Consider the following 22,500-nt stretch of genomic DNA (forward strand, 5'->3'; position numbering starts at 1 on the left):
CTCTCTCTCTCTCTCTCTCTCTCTCTCTCTCAATTCAATTCAATTCAACAGGCTTTATTGGCATGACATTTTACAAGTGTTGCCAAAGCACAATCACAGATATGACAAACAACAACATAACAACATAATATCACTGACATGAAAAAATAAATTAATATAAAATAAAATAAAGCAGGTGGTGCAGAAAATAAAACATGGCATGTTGTGTCCTACTGGTTGTCCCTTTTCTTGTGACAGGAATTGACATATTTTGCAGCCAAAACTGCACATTCTTTCTGTTCCCCCAGAAGGACTGGTAATCTTTCCCTTTCTGTCATACTTCCGAATTCTGGGAAATTTGTTTCAAATTTTGGGAAGAACTCCAGAACTCCTCTCTAATATTCTCTCTCTCTCTCTCTCTCTCTCTCTCTCTCTCTCGCCCTCTCGCCCCCAGAACTGTGTGGTTTCTTTCCATCCATCTTTTTGCCCCCCCCCCCCCCATCCCATTGACAGATTACCTCACTAATGGAATTTAATTATTTAGCTTTTCCTTGTGGCGATTTAGCCTCAGCTAGCAGGAAGGGGGGAGAGAGAGAGAGAGAGAGAGAGAGAGAGAGAGAGAGAGAGAGAGAGAGAGAGAGAGAGAGAGAGAGAGAGAGAGAGAGAGAGAGAGAGAGAGAGAGAGAGAGAGAGAGAGAGAGAGAGAGAGAGAGAGAGAGAGAGAGAGAGAGAGAGAGAGAGAGAGAGAGAGAGAGAGCTGTACTGTACTGTACTGTACTGTACTTACAGTAAGTACATGTTTTGAGGCAATTTGACTTTTAAAATATATATTTTCATCCCACGATTTTGTAACCCATTTTTCACCCCTGTGTCAATCATCTAATGTGATCCTGGGCTCTACACACCCTCCACCAACCTAGTCCCCATATATGGGGGACAAGGGGAGACCAACCTAGTCCCCATATATGGGGGACAAGGGGAGACCAACCTAGTCCCCATATATGGGGGACAAGGGGAGAGCAACGGACTTGAACTCATGCTTCCTTCATGCCTGAGTGTCCATGTCGCTCCTTTACACCTGACAGGGGGGGGAGTTTCCCTGGGCAATTTGACTTTACTTGAGTAGTATTTACTAATTACTCTACTCCATTACATTTTGGATCTAAATACTAGTACTTTTACTCCACTGCATTTATTTGAAAACCTAACTACTACCTAGTTACTTTGGATATTTTGATTAATATTATTATCACAAATCGATCACTACATTATTATGCCTGTGTCCCTTTTATGCCCATATATACAATTTACAATTTACAATTTAGGCATTTAGCAGACGCTCTTAATCCAGAGCGACTTACATTAAGCAAGAACAAAAAAGCATGGGAATACATCACATAAAAACATTTATCATGAAACATGCGTAAGCTAAGAAAGTAACAGTGGAATATCTATATAATTAAACTATACATATATACTACTATGCGATACATTTGTACCAGCCAGAAGGGAGAAGAGTCTGGGACGTGTGGAGCGTTGTCCCGGCGTTTTTAGTGAGGGTACTTCCAGTTTCCCTGCGTTGGCTGATCTGAGTGCGCGGGTGTAGGGTTCAATCATACTTGCAAGATATGGGGGAGCCATGCCTTTGGTTGCTTTGAATGCCATATATGGAGTTCTTTGTCAGGCATGCCCAAATATGGAGTCTTATATGCAGAACATCATTGTGATGTCAGAACAGGCCAGATCCATATATATCTAGGGGTGATCAGGTGTGGTCAACTGGTCCTGTCCAGAGGGGTGATCAGGTGTGGTCAACTGGTCCTGTCCAGATCCATATATATCTAGGGGTGATCAGGTGTGGTCAACTGGTCCTGTCCAGAGGGGTGATCAGGTGTGGTCAACTGGTCCTGTCCAGAGGGGTGATCAGGTGTGGTCAACTGGTCCTGTCCAGAGGGGTGATCAGGTGTGGTCAACTGGTCCTGTCCAGAGGGGTGATCAGGTGTGGTCAACTGGTCCTGTCCAGAGGGGTGATCAGGTGTGGTCAACTGGCCCAGACTGTCCAGAGCCTGCATGGGCATGAGGCTTTTGTGCTGTTTCTGGACAACCGGCTATCCGGCTAGCTCGTAGCGCGCCACCGAGTGGCGTGCTACGAGCTTGTAGGTCTGCTATTTTTGAAAAATCAAAGAACGACTGACATAGAAACATAGCTTTTTCAGAAACCTGTCAGGATGTAGAAGACATTTATAGAATCTGATCTCAGAACCTCCCAGTTTCAGGGCGGACACTCTGACCACAAGGTCCACTGAGCTGGTTCTGACCACAAGGCCCACTGAGCTGGTTCTGACCACAAGGTCCACTGAGCTGGTTCTGACCACAAGGCCCACTGAGCTGGTTCTGACCACAGGGTCCACTGAGCTGGTTCTGACCACAAGGCCCACTGAGCTGGTTCTGACCACAAGGTCCACTGAGCTGGTTCTGACCACAAGGTCCACTGAGCTGGTTCTGACCTCAAGGTCCACTGAGCTGGTTCTGACCACAAGGTCCACTGAACTGGTTCTGACCACAAGGTCCACTGAACTGGTTCTGACCACTAGGTCCACTGAGCTGGTTCTGACCACAAGGTCCACTGAGCTGGTTCTGACCACAAGGTCCACTGAGCTGGTTCTGACCATAAGGCCCACTGAGCTGGTTCTGACCACAAGGTCCACTGAGCTGGTTCTGACCACAAGGTCCACTGAGCTGGTTCTGACCACAAGGTCCACTGAACTGGTTCTGACCACAAGGTCCACTGAGCTGGTTCTGACCACTAGGTCCACTGAGCTGGTTCTGACCACAAGGTCCACTGAGCTGGTTCTGACCATAAGGCCCACTGAGCTGGTTCTGACCACAAGGTCCACTGAGCTGGTTCTGACCATAAGGCCCACTGAGCTGGTTCTGTGAACACTCTGACCATAAGGCCCACTGAGCTGGTTCTGACCACAAGGCCCACTGAGCTGGTTCTGTACACTCTGACCAAAAGGTCCACTGAACTGGTTCTGACCACAAGGTCCACTGAACTGGTTCTGACCACAAGGTCCACTGAACTGGTTCTGACAACAAGGTCCACTGAGCTGGTTCTGGTTCTGTGGCCTTGTCTGTACCTCATGGATGTACTTTGGTACTTGTCACCACTGCCGGCGGTCAGTGTTGTTTTTGGCAGCAAATTTCTATTTTAGTTTTAGTCATAGTCTCTTGAATAGTTTTCACTTAGTTTTAGTCCCATTTTAGTCACCTGGAATGTATTAGTGTTAGTCTAGTTTTAGTCGACTAAATGTCTTGCGATTTTAGTCGACTAAATCTACAGTTGATTTAGTCGACTAAAATGTGTTTTGACAGGCCTCGATGTCGTTGTAATGACATATTTTGTCATTACATTGTATGCTGAAAATAGCAGATATACTGCGACGCGTTGTGAGATTGTATATCTGCTATTTTCAGCATGCAACCCAGCATAAAACTGGATCTCTTGTCCACTAGTCCCTTCCTAACATTTTAGTCTAGTTTTTATTTGTTGACAAAATTGTCAGTATATTTAGTCTTAGTTTTAGTCATCATAGATTTGTTTTTATTTCGTTTTAGTCAGTGAAAAAAGGTAGTCGACGAACATTTTTCATCTTAGTTTTAGTAGACGAAAACAGCACTGTGGGCGGTGAGAGTGTGTTTGAGACAACGTGCGGTGGCAGGTGAGAGGAGAGGAGAGGTGAGGTGAGGCTCCGGGCATAGAGATGACCTTTTCCCCCTGAGGAGAGGTGAGGTGAGGCTCCGGGCATAGAGATGACCTTTTCCCCCTGAGGAGAGGTGAGGTGGGGCTCCGGGCATAGAGATGACCTTTTCCCCCTGCATCATATCTGCTAGACTAGAGGGCTGCCACAACACGGCCACAAATAAACACAATGCATAAAAGAAACTGCATTCATCAGAGATAACAAAATGCTTGTTTTTATTTTTTCTGACACTGTTACATGCATTCATTTGCATACGTAAGTAAGTGGGCATGATGTATTACGTGTATTACGTTTGATCTCAGCCTGCATGCGTGTTCTGTCATGCTTGGCCCTATAATAATGCTACACATGCATTCCCCATTGCTGCTAAGAGGTGTTGAAGTGGAACGTATACTGCTACGTTTAATGCTATTTTGGCACTTTACCCTTATGTACTGCACTCCATACTGAAGTATGTCCCTCTTCACCGAATATAGTCGGTCTGCAGGGCTTTGAAAACGTGAAGCGAGGATCGCAGGCGTTGTTGCCTGGACCAACACAGTATAACCACCGTGTCTCTACTCTCCGGAATAATCCTTATGCTTTCTTGCTATGCTGTCAAGGAAAAGGAGTCCGTGTTGCAGAACTGGTGATTTAATAAACAAAATAATAATTAAAAAAGGACAAACGTGATCAGCCAGGGTTCTAATTCTGTATCCAACCTCCGTAGTGAACAACAAAGTAATGTCTCTCTTCCTCTCAATAATAATGCGTTTTTTTTTAAGTGAGCTATGTGTCCTAAATGGGTATGTGGGAGTTTAATCGCCACAATGTCATCAATTGCAACAACTAGATCTCTCCTATTATATTATTGAAATAGCCCATAACTGGATACCACTGTAGAGTTCCAGTGTCCCAGATCAGATCACAGTAGTCAGTTCAAACCGAAGACACAGACTGTATTTTGAGTATTCTCCCTTTGAACCTTGAACCTTGACTCTTGAGGTTGTGGAAGTGAATGTCCCAAAACGCCCCCCCCCCCCCAGGTTAAATACAGTTGACCTGACAGCTGGGTGACGTCATTGTTCAGGGCTCAGCCTGAGGGGGAAGCTCTTTGCCTGTGTGTGTGTGTGTGTGTGTGTGTGTGTGTGTGTGTGTGTGTGTGTGTGTGTGTGTGTGTGTGTGTGTGTGTGTGTGTGTGTGTGTGTGTGTGTGTGTGTGTGTGTGTGTGTGTGTGTGTGTGTGTGTGTGTGTGTGTGTGTGTGTGTGTGTGTGTGTGTGTGTGTGTGTGTGTGTGTGTGTGTGTGTGTGTGTGTGTGTGTGTGTGTGTGTGTGTGTGTGTGTGTGTGTGCGCTGCGTGCGTGCGTGCGTCCTAAATTATTTAATGTACCCATTTAGCCGCGTGCGTATGTGTGTGTGTGTGTGTGTGCGTATGTGTGCGTAGTGACTTTGTGTCCTGGCAGTCCATTACTGCCAGGAAGGGCATCAGCTCTGCTCTGATTGGTTGAGCATGCCAGGAAGGACATCATCAGCTCTGCTCTGATTGGTTGAGCTGGCAGGAAGGACATCGGCTCTGCTCTGATTGGCTGAGCCGTGTGAATGCCAGCTGTATACGGTCGCACCCGGAAGATACGTTGAAGTGTCACGTGTGACTCGGCGGAGACGCTGGCGGACATGTCCATTGCCGCTCTATAACAAACTAATTTGGCATTAGCGGCTTCACTGTGCGCTGTCCCAAATGTGTGTGACCAAAATAGCAATTTAGGGGAAAGCGTTCCCAACACGACCACGACCACATGCACCTCTCCACATGCACCACGACCACATGCACCTCTAGGCGCAAATACCTGTGTCGGACATAATGGATAGCCGGACCGAAATACCATTTAGGGACAGAGCAAGCTCCTCTCAGGAGTCCTCCATAACAGGGGTATAGACAACCTTGGGCACGGGTGCCAACATTGGCACAGGGATGGGTAGTCACTGGCACACTGGCATAAGTGTGAGACAGATACGTTTTTTCTTTAAAAATGTAATACAATATTCCAAAAAGTCAGTTCAATTAAGTCCATTCACATCTACAGTACGAATTATTGGCCGAAGGCATGGGGGGAGAGTATGTTTTGCACTCCGTCCGTCCGTCCGTGTGTCCGTCCGTCCGTGTGTCCGTCCGTCCGTGTGTCTGTGAGCAGCTAATCTCGGCCACTGTTAACCCGGTCGATGCCAAATTTTGCACACACACTCCCTGGATGCCAACGATGAACCCCTGCCCCAAACTTTCCAGAACGGCCTGTTATAGCGCCACCAGGAGGCCGCTTTGTGCAAAACAAGTTTTTGCACAGTACACCTACAGATTTTGTCCAAACATCACGCAAATTGGTACACAGTCTCTCTAGAGCCATTCAATGAAACCGGTCTTTCAGATTTCTCAGACTCCATCCTGATTGGTTAAGATTGGCTTCCAAAGTTCACAGGAGTGCTCAGTTTCAAACAAAATGCTGCAAATCATGAACACATCGCGTGATTTCCGTGAAATTGTGCACCCACATTCCCACTAGGCCGAGGAAGAAATGCCACATGAACAATTTCAACTCAGACTCAAGGTGGCGCTATAACTGGCCGAAAAGTGTTTTTACCTCTAACTGCACGGATCTGTGGATAACTTTGTATGCCAACTCCCTAGAGGCCAAGGAAAAACCTTTGCCTGGAATTTGTCACATCTGCTCTTCATAGCGCCACCAGGAGGCCGACATATGTAAAACACATTTTATATTATTACTCCTTCAGATTTTTTTTTTACTTCTGTTGCCCTTTTATCCAACCACCAGATGAAGGCAAGCTGCAATGTCCTACATTCCTATCCTGGTGGAGACCTGTGCCCAGAAGGGCACTTTTTCTAGTTCCTACTTCATCTACAGCACCACCGAGTCACTTCTCTATAGATTAATGCCCTACTTCATCTACAGCACCACAGAGTCACTTCTCCATAGATTAATGCCCTACTTCATCTTCAGCACCACAGAGTCACTTCTCCATAGATTAATGCCCTACTTCATCTACAGCACCACAGAGTCACTTCTCCATAGATTAATGCCCTACTTCATCTACAGCACCACAGAGTCACTTCTCCATAGATTAATGCCCTACTTCATCTACAGCACCACAGAGTCACTTCTCCATAGATTAATGCCCTACTTCATCTACAGCACCACAGAGTCACTTCTCCATAGATTAATGCCCTACTTCATCTACAGCACCACAGAGTCACTTCTCCATAGATTAATGCCCTACTTCATCTACAGCACCACAGAGTCACTTCTCCATAGATTAATGCCCTACTTCATCTTCAGCACCACAGAGTCACTTCTCCATAGATTAATGCCCTATTTCATCTACAGCACCACAGAGTCACTTCTCCATAGATTAATGCCCTACTTCATCTACAGCACCACAGAGTCACTTCTCCATAGATTAATGCCCTACTTCATCTACAGCACCACAGAGTCACTTCTCCATAGATTAATGCCCTACTTCATCTACAGCACCACAGAGTCACTTCTCCATAGATTAATGCCCTACTTCATCTTCAGCACCACAGCGTCACTTATCCATAGATTAATACCCTACTTCATCTTCATCACCACAGAGTCACTTCTCCATAGATTAATGCCCTACTTCATCTTCATCACCACAGAGTCACTTCTCCATAGATTAATGCCCTACTTCATCTACAGCACCACAGAGTCACTTCTCCATAGATTAACCCTTGGCCTACAATTCACGGAAAAAACGGAATTAATCGAAAAATCTAAACCTCCCGTTAACGGAAAAAACGGAATGACAATCAATATCAGTTATCGCGGGGTCAAAAGAGCAAAAATTAATATTTTTTCGCTAATATCACTAATGTTGGATGTAATTTACCAAAAAACGGCCGAAATCCGCGTGATCGTGCACTATCGTGCACGCGCGCCGTCTCTATGTGCGTCGCTGTAAAAAATGTGATATTTTGCTATCTTTTGGGGTTGATTTGAGGTTAATTTGACTTAGTTATGAAAAATATAGCATTAGCTTAGCAATCCGGACCAGCCAAGCTATTGACTAGGGTCAAAATACTACAGGATGTTGTTGATCGTTGAACCGGAAGTGACTTAGGAAGATCCGTCTATTTTAGCCAAAATCAGCATAATGGTGCTTTCCCGCCATCTGGTGGCGATGTGAGAGAATACATTTGCAATGAATGAAAAAAAAGAAACCATCTCTTCAATCCACCAGATCTTTCTTGTATGTTAAAACGATGAATTAAAAATATGCCAATTTGTTACCCAAACAAAAAAATTGGGACTGGTAGTCCAAGGGTTAATGCCCTACTTCATCTTCAGCACCACCGAGTCACTTCTCTATAGATTAATGCCCTACTTCATCTACAGCACCACAGAGTCACTTCTCCATAGATTAATGCCCTACTTCATCTACAGCACCACAGAGTCACTTCTCCATAGATTAATGCCCTACTTCATCTACAGCACCACAGAGTCACTTCTCCATAGATTAATGCCCTACTTCATCTACAGCACCACCGAGTCACTTCTCCATAGATTAATGCCCTACTTCATCTACAGCACCACAGCGTCACTTCTCCATAGATTAATGCCCTACTTCATCTACAGCACCACAGAGTCACTTCTCCATAGATTAATGCCCTACTTCATCTACAGCACCACAGAGTCACTTCTCCATAGATTAATGCCCTACTGCATCTACAGCACCACAGAGTCACTTCTCCATAGATTAATGCCCTACTTCATCTACAGCACCACAGAGTCACTTCTCCATAGATTAATGCCCTACTTCATCTACAGCACCACAGAGTCACTTCTCCATAGATTAATGCCCTACTTCATCTACAGCACCACAGAGTCACTTCTCCATAGATTAATGCCCTACTTCATCTACAGCACCACAGAGTCACTTCTCCATAGATTAATGCCCTACTTCATCTACAGCACCACAGAGTCACTTCTCCATAGATTAATGCCCTACTTCATCTACAGCACCACAGAGTCACTTCTCCATAGATGAATGCCCTACTTCATCATCACCACAGAGTCACTTCTCCATAGATTAATGCCCTACTTCATCTACAGCACCACAGAGTCACTTCTCCATAGATTAATGCCTACTTCATCTACAGCACCACAGAGTCACTTCTCCATAGATTAATGCCTACTTCATCTACAGCACCACAGAGTCACTTCTCCATAGATTAATGCCTACTTCATCTACAGCACCACAGAGTCACTTCTCCATAGATTAATGCCCTACTTCATCTACAGCACCACAGAGTCACTTCTCCATAGATTAATGCCTACTTCATCTACAGCACCACAGAGTCACTTCTCCATAGATTAATGCCCTACTTCATCATCACCACAGAGTCACTTCTCCATAGATTAATGCCTACTTCATCTACAGCACCACAGAGTCACTTCTCCATAGATTAATGCCCTACTTCATCTACAGCACCACAGAGTCACTTCTCCATAGATTAATGCCCTACTTCATCTACAGCACCACAGAGTCACTTCTCCATAGATTAATGCCCTACTTCATCTTCAGCACCACAGCGTCACTTCTCCATAGATTAATGCCCTACTTCATCTACAGCACCACAGAGTCACTTCTCCATAGATTAATGCCCTACTTCATCATCACCACAGAGTCACTTCTCCATAGATTAATGCCCTACTTCATCTACAGCACCACAGAGTCACTTCTCCATAGATTAATGCCCTACTTCATCTACAGCACCACAGAGTCACTTCTCCATAGATTAATGCCCTACTTCATCTACAGCACCACAGAGTCACTTCTCCATAGATTAATGCCCTACTTCATCTACAGCACCACAGAGTCACTTCTCCATAGATTAATGCCCTACTTCATCTACAGCACCACAGAGTCACTTCTCCATAGATTAATGCCCTACTTCATCTACAGCACCACAGAGTCACTTCTCATCACTTCTCCAGCTTTGGAGTTTCCACCCAAGATGACGAGGAAAACGTTTCGGTGCGAGTTTAACCGTGGAATTATATTCAAAAGAGCAGAGATGAGAGAGAGAGAGAGAGAGAGAGAGAGAGAGAGAGAGAGAGAGAGAGAGAGAGAGAGAGAGAGAGAGAGAGAGAGAGAGAGAGAGAGAGAGAGACAGAGAGACAGAGAGACAGAGAGACAGAGACAGAGGATGGTAGTTGTGAATGCCAGGGTGTTAACAGACCAAATGTTCTGCGAGATTGCGAAAGACACGCACGCATGCGCGCGTGCGTGTGCGTCCCTGCGGTGTGTGTGAGAGAGAGACGTGGCAGTTTTTGAGTCATATTGTACTAGAGCTATGATGAGCACATGCACACAAACACGCACGCACACACACTGTATATACGTCTCTCCACTGTTCTACATCTCTCTTTCTGTCTCTCTGGGGATTCCTAATTAAGCTTGGCTCAGCTTTGATGTAGTCACCGTGGCAACAATCACCATGACAAGACTGGCTCTGCACGGGCTCTAACACGCACACACACACACACACGCACGCACGTACGCACGTACGCAAGCACACACACACACACACACACACACGTACGCAAGCACACACACACACACACACGCACACACACGCACACACACACGCACACACACACGTACGCACGCACGTACGCACGTAACAGCCTTTTCCTTATAGTAATCCTAACTCGTCCTCACCATGTCGGACTATATCAAAACCAATTTTTTTAGTTTATTCGTAATCTTTTCTTTTGAATAAATTCCCATTCCGTTTTAGTCATAGTTTAGTCCTCTGTAAAGTGTCAGTGTCGACGTGACGTAATAATGCCTGATTTGACACTTGGATGTATGCTGAAAACAGCAGATCTATAAAACTCCAAAGGCATCCCGCTGCCACGCTCTGGAGCTTGTAGATCTGCTCTTTTCAGAGCGCAACAACGCCCGAGAGCAACCCCCCCGAGTGCATCCACTCACGCGCAGTCGCCCACAGCGCACGGACACGCACATGCACACGCACACAAGCACAAGCACACACACACACACACACACACACACACACACACACACACACACACACACACGCTCTCGGAGAGTGGGGAGAGGGGACTTCCCCGTAACTAAGGGCTTCCTCTGTAACCATGCCAACCACACGGCAATTATAAGAACACAAACAACATCAACAGAGGAGCTAGGGTTAGGGGAGGGGTGGGGGGGGGGGGGGGGGGAGGGGTAACCCGACAACAGCAACATTCACTGCGTGCTCGTTAAGCAACGTGCTCGTTAAGCAATGTGCTCGTTTAGCAGCGTGCTCGTTAGCGAGCGTGCTCGTTAAGGAGCTCGGAGGTGGTGATTGAGGATAATTACAATATGACTAAACAATATACTGTATGTAGGATGTTGTCCTTGACGGACCAAAAACCTCCTATCTCTGAGTTAAAACATTTTGGTTTTCTTTCTTTCTTTCTTTCTTTCTTTCTTTCTTTCTTTCTTTCTTTCTTTAAAAAAAAAAAGATCTCTCCCTCTTACATGCACCTGTTGGGGTGTGTTTATGTGTGTGGTTGTGGGTGTGGGTGTGTGTGTGTGTGTGTGTGTGCGCGCCATAGAGTTATATATCTATAGAGAAGACACCCGAGTTCTCCTCCCATCCACTTGCATTAAGTTGCTCAAAAGCGCATGAGGCGGATTCACTCCTCCTTCCTGGTAGGAACAGAGTGCATTCTGGGACGGATTGCAATGGTGAGTGGCCCCAAACACATGAACGCGCTGCCGTTGAACGCGCACGAGCGTCGTCCGTCGTGAACGTGTACAATGTTAGTCAACGGACAGCGCGTTCATGTGTTTGGGGCCAGGCTGCAATACCTTCATTCGGCCACTATGTCCATTTCGCCTCAAGATTTCCTCTGGGTGTCTTCTCTATTCATATATACTCTAAGGTGCGCGCAGGGGTAAAGGTGCTACGTTGCGTTGTTAGCCCTGCTCCAGTGCGTTAGCGAACTCACTGACAAACCTAAAATATTACATTGCAATCGTACATCGAATTGTTATCGCAATAATTGGCATAAATAGACATATGACATTTTGTCCATATCGTGCAGCCCTAAATCGACGCCCATATTAACCCCCCCCCCCCCCTCCCTCCCCTCACAGCTGTTCGTCATCGACAACGGCGCGGACGACTGGCGCATCGCCATGACGCTGGAGCGGGTGCTGCTGATTGGCCTAGAGCTGCTGGTGTCGGCCGTGCACCCGGTGCCCGGGGACTTCAAGTTCCAGTGGCGCGCGCGCCTCGCCTTCTCCTACGCCCCGTCACAGGCCGAGGTAAACGCACACGCACACACACACACACACACACACACACACACACACACTCGCGCCTCGCCTTCTCCTACGCCCCGTCACAGGCCGAGGTACACGCACACACACACACACACACACACGCGCGCGCCTCGCCTTCTCCTACGCCCCGTCACAGGCCGAGGTAAACGCACACACACACACACACACACACACACACACACACACACACACGCGCGCGCCTCGCCTTCTCCTACGCCCCGTCACAGGCCGAGGTAAACACACACACACGCGCGCCTAGCCTTCTCCTACGCCCCGTCACAGGCCGAGGTAACGTCTGATGAGTGTTGTCAGTTATCATTTATATATTATAATTTTCACCCTCTTCACACACACACACACACACACACACACCACACCGCCAACTCCAGAAAGTGTGAGCTTCTCAGCGGAGCCATTAAACCAGGAAATGTCGCATCACGATTTTGCTTATTCCTTCTAAATATCTGTATATAAAATATAGCTAACTCGTTGAATCTCTTAGTTACATCAATATTGTTCTCATAAAATAGTTGGTTTGTGCCCAAGTATTAATTAAGATTATAAATGATCGCCGTGGTTATATGAATATATAAAGAATCAAACGCTAATGTTACTGCCGTCAAATTATTACAAATTGTTTATTTACAGTTTACAGACGACACAGAGACAACTCTCTGACAATATCACAGAGACAGTTTATTTTATTTTTGGACCACAATGCTTATATTATGAGACAATTTAAAATGAATTAAACTCCTATGACAGTGCTTTAATGAAGTGACATTAGAGTGTGTCAACCCTGCGGTCGCTCGTCTCCTTTAAGGGGTCTTACTGGTTTATATATTATAATTTCTTTCTTGTTTTTTCCCATGTGTCTTGTTTAGTTTTTGTCTGTAACTAAGTTACTCTTCAAAAGGGGAAGGCCTTGGGCTGCAGCGTATTTACATAATTTATTTATAGAAGACATTTTGTAGAATCTGCGTCAGCTCTTAACCCATTTTGGACTGATAAAATAAAAAGGCTTCTAAATCCTTTTTCTGAAAAACCTATGTTTCTATGTCAGTGGTGCTCAACCTTTTTCATGTCAAGGACCCCCAGAATTATCTCTATTGGGCCACGGACCCCCATCTCAAAATATGTAGTTCCAGGGACCCCCCCAGAAGCCAATATTTCCGTTAAAAATGTTCGCTCTAAAATATATATTCAATGATTTGCGACACATTTTAACGATTTTTCAAAAATAGCAGACCTACAAGCTCGTAGCGCGCCACTCGGTGGCGCGCTATGATCTTGTAGATCTGCTATTTTTCAATAGCTAAATTATAACATAATGTTTAAAACACCAAAAGGGGTTCCCGCCCCAAAATGGATTAATGGAATAAACTCTTCCTCTTGGATTCAAGTTCTCAGTCGCCGCGACAGAGTTCAGTCTTTTGGGATTCCATTAATATTAATATACTTTATTTGTATAGCACCTTTCATACATAAATGCAACTCAAAGTGCTTCACAGGGCAGAACATAAAAATAGCAATAAAACACAGGCAAGCAGCTAGAAAGATAAAACAATGGTAAAGAGCATATAGAAAAACAAAGCACAGAAAATCAGTCAGAACAGAGATGTTAAAACCTCAACTAAAAGCAAGAGTAACACTGAAGTCTGCATGTCTTCTATGGAAGCACGTTGCGCAGCGAAAATAGCCGAACTACAAGCTCTCAATGGCCTGCGTCTGCAACGCATTGAGAGCTTGTAGATCGTCTATTGTGTGTATTTACTTTTTTTTTAAGATTAGAGCATTTGAAGTGGTCAGACTAGCAGTGACTAGCATATGCCATTAAATTGTAATGCTCACGGATAATTCATGAAAGCAAAGGTTGAAGCTGGAAGTCTGTGATTTATTTTTCCTGGTTGGTTGTAGGCTATGTAGGCTATGTATAGAACAGCAGGGACACTTTTACAATACTGAACATGAATCAATCAAAACTAAAAACACAAATCATAATGTTATATTAAACATAATATTGTGTTGTTTAGGGTTAGAGGCTCCTTTCACATAACCTGACGCTGCCAGATGAGGGCGGTATTGGGTAACCATGTTCCCCAACACAGCAATCATCTGGGATCTCTCAGGCAGTTGAGCTGACAAAAATCCGTTCCGTACCGGACCAATCAGCGTGAGCTAAGGGCGGGACATGGGCGAAACCGGATGTGAAGCTATATAGACACGTCAATATGATTGGTTGTGTTTGCACGCCCACACGGTGATAGACAGACGGTCCCATCCAATCATCTACCAAGTATCTTGAAAAAAAGGAACAGCCCCGTCATCGAATTTGCTTCCGCGATCCCAGATCCCAATAAGCTGTGAAACAAATTTGTGTAGCAAGCTTCTTGGATCTGGCAGCGTCAGGTTACCTTTCACAGTCCTTTCACAACAATTGCATAATACCAGGGCTTGACATTAACTTTTTGAGTTTAATTAACTTAAATGTCCCATTCACTTGTCCGGGCACAGAACTTAAGTCACACAAATTAATTTTGACCCATTTAGGACGGGAACCTGTTTTGGTGGTTTTAAGCATTATGTATAGTTACTTTAGTTATTGAAAAATAGCAGATCTACATGCTCACCGAGTACCGCGCTATGAGCTTGTAGGGTATGTGGTGCAAATCTTTGAATATATATTATTTCAGAACGTTTTTAACTCAAATCTTCGCTTCTGGAACAACATATTTTCAGATGGGGGTCCGCGGCCAAATACAGATAATTCTGGGCGGGTCCTTGACATTATAGAAAGGTTGAGCACCACTGACATAGAAACATACTGTAGGTGTTTCTCAGAAAACTTGTAGGATTTTAGAAGACATGTCTTTTTAATCCCTGCTTCTTCAGGCCGACCTGGACATGGTGCTCAGCGTGCCCATGTTCCTCCGGCTCTACCTCATGTTGTACCTCATCTATCTACCTCATGTTCTACCTCATCTCTCCTCAGGCTGACCTGGACATGGTGCTCAGACTCTACCTCATCTCTCTACCTCATCTCTCATCAGGCCGACCTGTACATGGTGCTCAGCGTGCCCATGTTCCTCAGGCTCTACCTCATCTCTCTACCTCATCTCTCTACCTCATCTCTCTACCTCATGTTCTACCTCATCTCTCTACCTCATGTTCTACCTCATCTCTCTACCTCATCTCTCTACCTCATGTTCTACCTCATCTCTCTACCTCATCTCTCTACCTCATGTTCTACCTCATCTCTCTACCTCATCTCTCTACCTCATGTTCTACCTCATCTCTCTACCTCATCTCTCTACCTCATGTTCTACCTCATCTCTCTACCTCATCTCTCTACCTCATGTTCTACCTCATCTCTCCTCAGGCCGACCTGGACATGGTGCTCAGCGTGCCCATGTTCCTCCGGCTCTACCTCATCGCCCGCGTCATGCTGCTGCACAGCAAGCTGTTCACAGACGCCTCGTCGCGCAGCATAGGGGCCCTCAACAAGGTGAGTGAGTGCGTGTGTGCAACTGTGCGTGCGTGCGTGCGTGCGTGCGTGCGTACATACGTACGTACGCAATTTGAAAACCTATCCGTTAAAAAAAAAAAGTGTAACAATATAATTTGTGTTGATAGCTGGGAGCAAATGGTTGATCAATGGGTAAGCCTCTCATCTTCAGAGAAACAGTGAACACGCCTACATTCTCACCTCTGTCTGTGAACCTGTACTTAATACCTATATACTTTGAATGTAACTTGCTCAGTCAGTATGGCCAGCCACTACCTTGTGGCTGGTCAAAGCCGTGAGCCTATGCTGCAGTGGCGTGCACAGACATTTAGAGGGGCAGGTGCTCAAGTGAAAAAAGGGCACCTTGTGCAGCGCATTTTGGTGCTTAAGCTATTGAAAAATAGCAGATCTACAAGCTCATAGCGCGCCACCGCGCGCTACGAGCTTGTAGGTCTGCTATGTTATTTATTTATCGAAGAACCACTGACATAGAAACATAGCTTTAGATTGTGGGGGCCTAAATAATATAATAGAAGCGTTTTTTATCAAGATTTCATCAATGTCACCGCATGGTCCACACACTTCAAATTAAGAAAAAAAGATAAACTTTTTTTTCTTCTATTTTTTTAAGAGCACATTGCCAAAAAGGGCAGGGGTGCTCTAGCACCCCCTAGTGTCTATCTGTGCACGCCACTGGTATGCTGTGATGCTGTAACACCGGGGGGGGGGGCTCAGAGGGGGGCTTTCTAATGACACAACCCACCTTTGTTTTGGTGAGTATAGCAAAAACGTTCTTTTTATTTATGCTAAAATAAAAGCGGCGGAAGTTGAGAGTAACATAGCTCTAAATGCAACGCATTAGAGATATATATGGACTAGAGCTACTTGAGTCTAAGCTTTTTAAACTCATTAGAAACGTATAAAAGACAATAAATATAGAAAATATTAAATATACATAAAGAAGGGAGACCATTGGAATCCAGACCAGTCGTATATCTGTTCTCATTGTAGAACTTCTAAACCACACAATGATGGAATTTGGAATACCCAATTATATAAGCCAATGTGGCTAAACTCTAAAGGAAGCAGCCCAGTAACAGCTCCTCATTAAGGCCTTTGGGATGCTCTGTCTGGAGTGTGTGAATCTAATTGGCCTCCCTTTGGAGCAGCGCTCTGTCCCCATCACCCCCTCTTTTTTAGGGGGTTTCCAACTTCAATCCCCTGGAACCTCAAAGTGCTGACTGCATGACCCACGGCATTAAAATGTCTTAATGCAACAGAAGACTTCTCATCATTATTCCGAATGGAACTTGCCCTGATTGTTTTCCCCACATGACACAGGCCACAAGGGCATTTCAAAAGGTATAATTTTGTTTTGCATGAAATCCTGCCTTTAGCTTTAACTGCATATTTCTTTCCCGAATGCGGGTGTAAAAATTACTCACTCTTAATCATTGCATAATTATACAGTGTAGGCTGTACACTGTATACAATTTGACATTCAAATTCATGGGCAGGCTGGATCGCTCATTGAATAGACTCATTGGACAGATGACAGACCCGGGCCGTAGTTCTGTAAGGTACACTTCTACCATCAGAGGACACTGTATGGACACTGCACACGAGTGCCTCGCCTAGAGTAGTAACCTGTGGGGCTGGGTAAATGTACTGTATCTTTATTTATTTTATTTGTATTCTCGTATATGTGATGTACTGTCTTACCTTGTGGGCCACGAGCCTGTAATACAGTTTAAAGTTTATATATACAATTGCGACAAGGGAAATTACCAGAGGGAAGTGTTGACAAGAAGTGTTTCTGTGGGATATATAGGTCTGCTCTGACTAGTGTACGTGTCCCTCAGATTCTTAGCCCTCTTGTGGGCAAACACCGCTTTGTCTCTAAATACATGGCCTATACTAGGATCACTGGACAGGATGATAACAGTTGACAACCTGTCTTCAATTACAGTTGATTGTATCTCATATATATATAAAGACCACGCTTCCTGTTGTCTTGTCATAACGCTGGCTGACGAAGGCCAAACAGGCCGAAACGCGTTCGTTATCAACTCTCGTCAGAGGAAAATTAATTCATGTTAAAAGGACATACAATGAGTGCTGGCATTTTATTGATTTCATGCTTTGCACCATTTACCATGTAGGGCATTCAATCGCAAAAAACACGTTGAAACATGGAGATATATGGCGTGTTCTCTCCTCCGCGTCATCAGCGCCAAAACACTAGGTGGAGTTGGCAGAAGGGCCTTTCTGTGTGGAGTTTGCATGTTCTCCCCGTGTCCCCTAGGGTAGGTACCCTCACATGTTCTCCCCGTGTCCCCTAGGGTAGGTACCCTCACATGTTCTCCCCGTGTCCCCTAGGGTAGGTACCCTCACATGTTCTCCCCGTGTCCGCTAGGGTGAAAAGTGGATTACAAGATTGTGGGATTAAAAAAAGACTGAAAGAGGGAAAGTTCTGACGCAGAAGCAGGCGAAGAGACAGAGACTGAATACAGTAAGGCTTATACTGTAGACCGAATACAGCAGCAGCAGAGGCTTATACTGTAGAGACAGAGACCATACTGTAGAGACAGAGACCGAATACAGAGGCATATACTATAGCCATCCCTTCGGCCTGACATGGAGTGACACACAAAATGCACATTTCAGTTCGACTTGTTATACAGGAACAGAGGGCACAGCTATTTGTGGGCAGCTCCCCTAAAGACAAAGACCGTCAGAAAGCATGTCTCCGCGTGATTGACACTTCAGCCTCAGTTGTAAATATAGCCGACCTGCTGCTATCTTTATAATGGATCAACGGTGGCCAGGTGAACACCCTGGGGGTGACCACAGCTGAGAGACGGGCGCTTTAGAGAGAGATCGCCCCCTGGCTGCAAAGGAGTATCACGGCAGAAAAATTTGAAATGTTGGTTCATTGATATTCATCAAAACACAATTGTGGAGATACGAGGTTTCTGATGCCTGACAGCAACGATAGGATAGATAAGACTAGAATGAGGGACTATGGAATCATACCCTATAAAGCACTAGTGTCTATTTAAAACACAGAGGGTGTTTTTGCCTGCAGGGGAGTCATATTTTGACAGCAGCAACTGCCTGTCATAATTTCACCCCCCTCCCTATCTAAGTATTTGACGGTATTAGGATGTTGATATTCATTTGGTATTCATCTTTAGGGCCCAAAATCATACCCTATAAATGCACCACACCACGCGAATCCAGAGCGACTTACATTAAGCAAGAACAAAAAAGCATGGGAATACATCACATAAAAAGCATTTATCATGAAACATGCGTAAGCTAAGAAAGTAACAGTGGAATATCTATATAATGAAACTATACATATAAACTATACATATATACTATACTATGCTATACATATGTACTATGGCGTGCCATGACTACATACAATGCAATTATAGTGCTGTCTACATAACATGCTATAAGTCTGTATCAACTGCTATCTAAGTATTGCGGCGGAAGATTGGGAGTGATGCTGCAGTTCTGACTGCAATGGGAAGTGCATTCCACAGTTTTGGAGCCAGAAGGGAGAAGAGTTTGGGACGTGCGGAGCGTTGTTGTCCCGCCGTTTTTAGTGAGGGTACTTCCAGCTTCCCTGCGTTGGCTGATCTGAGTGCGCGGGAGGGTTTGTAGGGTTCGATCATACTTGCAAGATATAGGGGAGCCATACCTTTGGTTGCCTTGAATGCCAGCATCAGAGTTTTGTATTCTGTGCGGGCAGCGACCGGGAGCCAGTGGAGGGAGCGGAGCAGGGGGGAGACATGTGATGATGTATGATGATAAGAGCACCCCTCATTTCACACAGGCTTTTGGTGTGTGCGCGCAAACTGAATTAAATTCCCATCACAGTGTCTGAGCAATGACATCTTCTGGCAAATCCCATTGACATATATATGGGATTTGCTGGCTCTTACATCACAAACAACAGGAAAATCAGAGCACTTATATTTAGCCAGAAAACCAGAGACCACAGAAAATCTATTGAATGTTAAAAGTTCTGTTTTTTTGGGTGCAATTGAGATCACAAAAACTTTTTTTTTATGTCACAATCCCTTTAACCCTGTAAGACCCGGATATTTGCAAAAAAAAAAGAGATTTCAACCTTACTACAACTTTGTACTACTAGGACTTATGTTAAAAAAAATATGTAATAATAAAAAAAGTTTGATGAAAATTGTATGCACATTTATAATAATTATATAATATAATAAATTAATAATTTACATTTGGGGGATATCTTTCACAATAATGAATAAAACATGTTCTAGACATTCTAATGATAACACAAAAACATATATTACAATTATTTTACTTACTTTTATTAAGGTTAAAGGTCAAAGGTCATAGGTTAAAAATTGTTAAAAATTGCACAGAGTCCAGAACATTTTAATTTGTGTGAATTTCAGCCTCTGTGGGGGGTATGTCGTCTATTTTCTTCCAGGAGTTTGTAGATTATAACCTTATTTCCCCACTCTATCAAGAACGAGAAATGAGCTCCGTTTTCCCAGGCAAAGTCCTTCTTTATTCAATCAAGGCATGTCCCATAGTTACATCAAGTTACAAGCATTCAAGTCATCTTCTCATGGTATACCTCCAGGCCAGGTCAAGCCCTGTCGGCCTCCTCCGTTTTCCAACTCACAAGTCCCCCCAAAACCTCCCAGCACATATCTTTATACTACATAACCTGCAGTGGGTGTCACCTTTTGTCCCTGTGTGTGTGTGTGTGTGTGTGTGTGTGTGTGTGTGTGTGTGTGTGTGTGTGTGTGTGTGTGTGTGTGTGTGTGTGTGTGTGTGTGTGTGTGTGTGTGTGTGTGTGTGTGTGTGTGTGTGTGTGTCCTAAACAGCTAATCAAAGACCCCCAACGGTGACAGTCCCTGTAGTACTCATAAAAATGCATGCATGGAGACAAACTGTAGCCTCCTGTCCTTATCAAACAGGAAGGCCTTTAGATAATATCAGATGAAAGATCACGCCCCAAGAAGGCCCACAAGGCTTCCTGCCCTAAACAATTGATATGCAAATAGTTAAAACACGGTGATGGGATGGAGGGAGAAATGGCTTGAAATTGTGACTAACCGTATGCTTATATGATTCAAATTACACCACATATCCCCCCTACTAATAGTCCTCAAGGCTATTAGTCTAAAATATGAATCATAATTTGGCTCAACATGTTTTCCTCCCCACAACCCCCAAATGTTCAAATTCCCAAAAATGTCTCAATTAACCCTGAAACCGAATCCCTTTGTACGATAAGTACCCTCCTCCCCCCTGGGCACTATTCCAAATGTAAAACACAGTCAGGTTGACACAAAACTCGAAACAAAATGAACAAAATCATACTGTTCTTGACATAATGACAAGGCTAAAGCATAACATGATGCCAACGCCAAAATGGGTTCCCGTTCAGAATGGGTTAAACATTTTGACAACCACTGAGTGACATTAGACTTTATAGAACTATAGCCTCGGGTCTTAATGGGGTTCAGAGAGCGTGAAACAGCCTTCTGGCTTCAAAGACTGAGAGATTCTCATCGGAAAGGACAGAGTTATCTCTTCATGGCAGCTTATTGAGCTGTGAGCTGTGAGCTGTGGGCTGTGAGCTGTGAGCTGTGAGCTGTGGGCTGTGAGCTGTGAGCTGTGAGCTGTGAGCTGTGAGCTGTGGGTAGCACGCTGTCTGAAACCCATCCCAGTAAAGTGTGATCCGTACCCCAATACAATACCTGGAAAGTTGAGTACACGTTTGAGGCACATTTGCTCACATTGCCAATATACTTAACCCATTTTGACCTGCATGGGAACGATTCTGCAAATGTCTTCTAAATCCTGACTGTTTTCCTTGAAAAAAGCTGTGTTTTTCTATGTCAGTCGTCGTTCTCAAACACTTTCATGTCACTTTTCACGATTCTTCAAAAATAGCAGACCTACAAGCTCGTATCGCGCCACTCGGTGGCGCGCTACGAGCTTGTAGATCTGCTATTTTTCAATAGCTAAAGCATAACATGATGCTTAAACACCAAAATGGGTTCAAGGCTTCCACTCCATTACATCTCAGAGGTAAATATTGTACTTTTTTTACTCCACGACAATTATGTTAAAACTTTAGTTAATGGTTACTTTGTAGATTTAGTAGTATTTAGTATATATTACAAAACATACCACTAAGACATATGTGTCTTGAGTGTACAGGGTTTGATGAGGTCAGATCAACATATGGAATGTCAGAGCAGGTCAGCTCCTTAGATGGAGATCTAAGGGTGGCAGCGGGGGCGCAGTGTCCTGAGTGTACAGGGTTTGATGAGGTCAGCTCCATATATGGAGATCTAAGGGTGGCAGCGGGGGCGCAGTGTCCTGAGTGTACAGGGTTTGATGAGGTCAGCTCAAAGTATGGAATGATTTCTGTATTGGCCATATATGGAGCGTGTCACGAGCCATATACAAAACATTCAAACTGGCTCATCATATCATATCATGTCATATAAACAAACATTAAATTGTCTTTATTGTTAATGGCATTTAATGTTTGTGTTAGGGACAAGATGACGTACATTTTCCCTTTGACAGACGGACAGACGGACGGCAGGACACACACACACACACACACACACACACACACACACACACACACACGGACACACACACACACACACACACACACACACACACACGGACATACACACACACACACACACACGGACGGAGTGCAAAACATTGTCTCCACCAGGCCTTCGGCCTGGTGGAGACAATGACGCACGTAAAGCCTTGTATTTTGTACTTGTAACACGTGAGATTAAATAAGCCTATATTTACCTCTTTGAATAGTTTTTTTCATTT

At 44.6% G+C, this 22,500-nt stretch overlaps 1 protein-coding gene across 1 annotated transcript in view; it reads left to right on the forward strand.

Annotated features, from left to right (window-relative positions):
- kcnn3 (potassium intermediate/small conductance calcium-activated channel, subfamily N, member 3) overlaps nt 1-22,500 on the forward strand; it is a gene marked incomplete at both ends in the record, with an annotated part of 243,583 nt that overhangs the window by 126,806 nt on the left and 94,277 nt on the right. The window contains 2 exons of the mRNA XM_083761983.1: nt 11,931-12,101; nt 15,499-15,624. Of these exons, the coding sequence (XP_083618109.1) occupies nt 11,931-12,101; nt 15,499-15,624 (297 nt within the window). The remainder of the gene's footprint in view (nt 1-11,930; nt 12,102-15,498; nt 15,625-22,500) is intronic.

This window comes from Protomyctophum parallelum (genome assembly GCF_964188405.1).
Source record: "Protomyctophum parallelum genome assembly, chromosome: 3".
Classification (NCBI taxonomy): domain Eukaryota; kingdom Metazoa; phylum Chordata; class Actinopteri; order Myctophiformes; family Myctophidae; genus Protomyctophum; species Protomyctophum parallelum.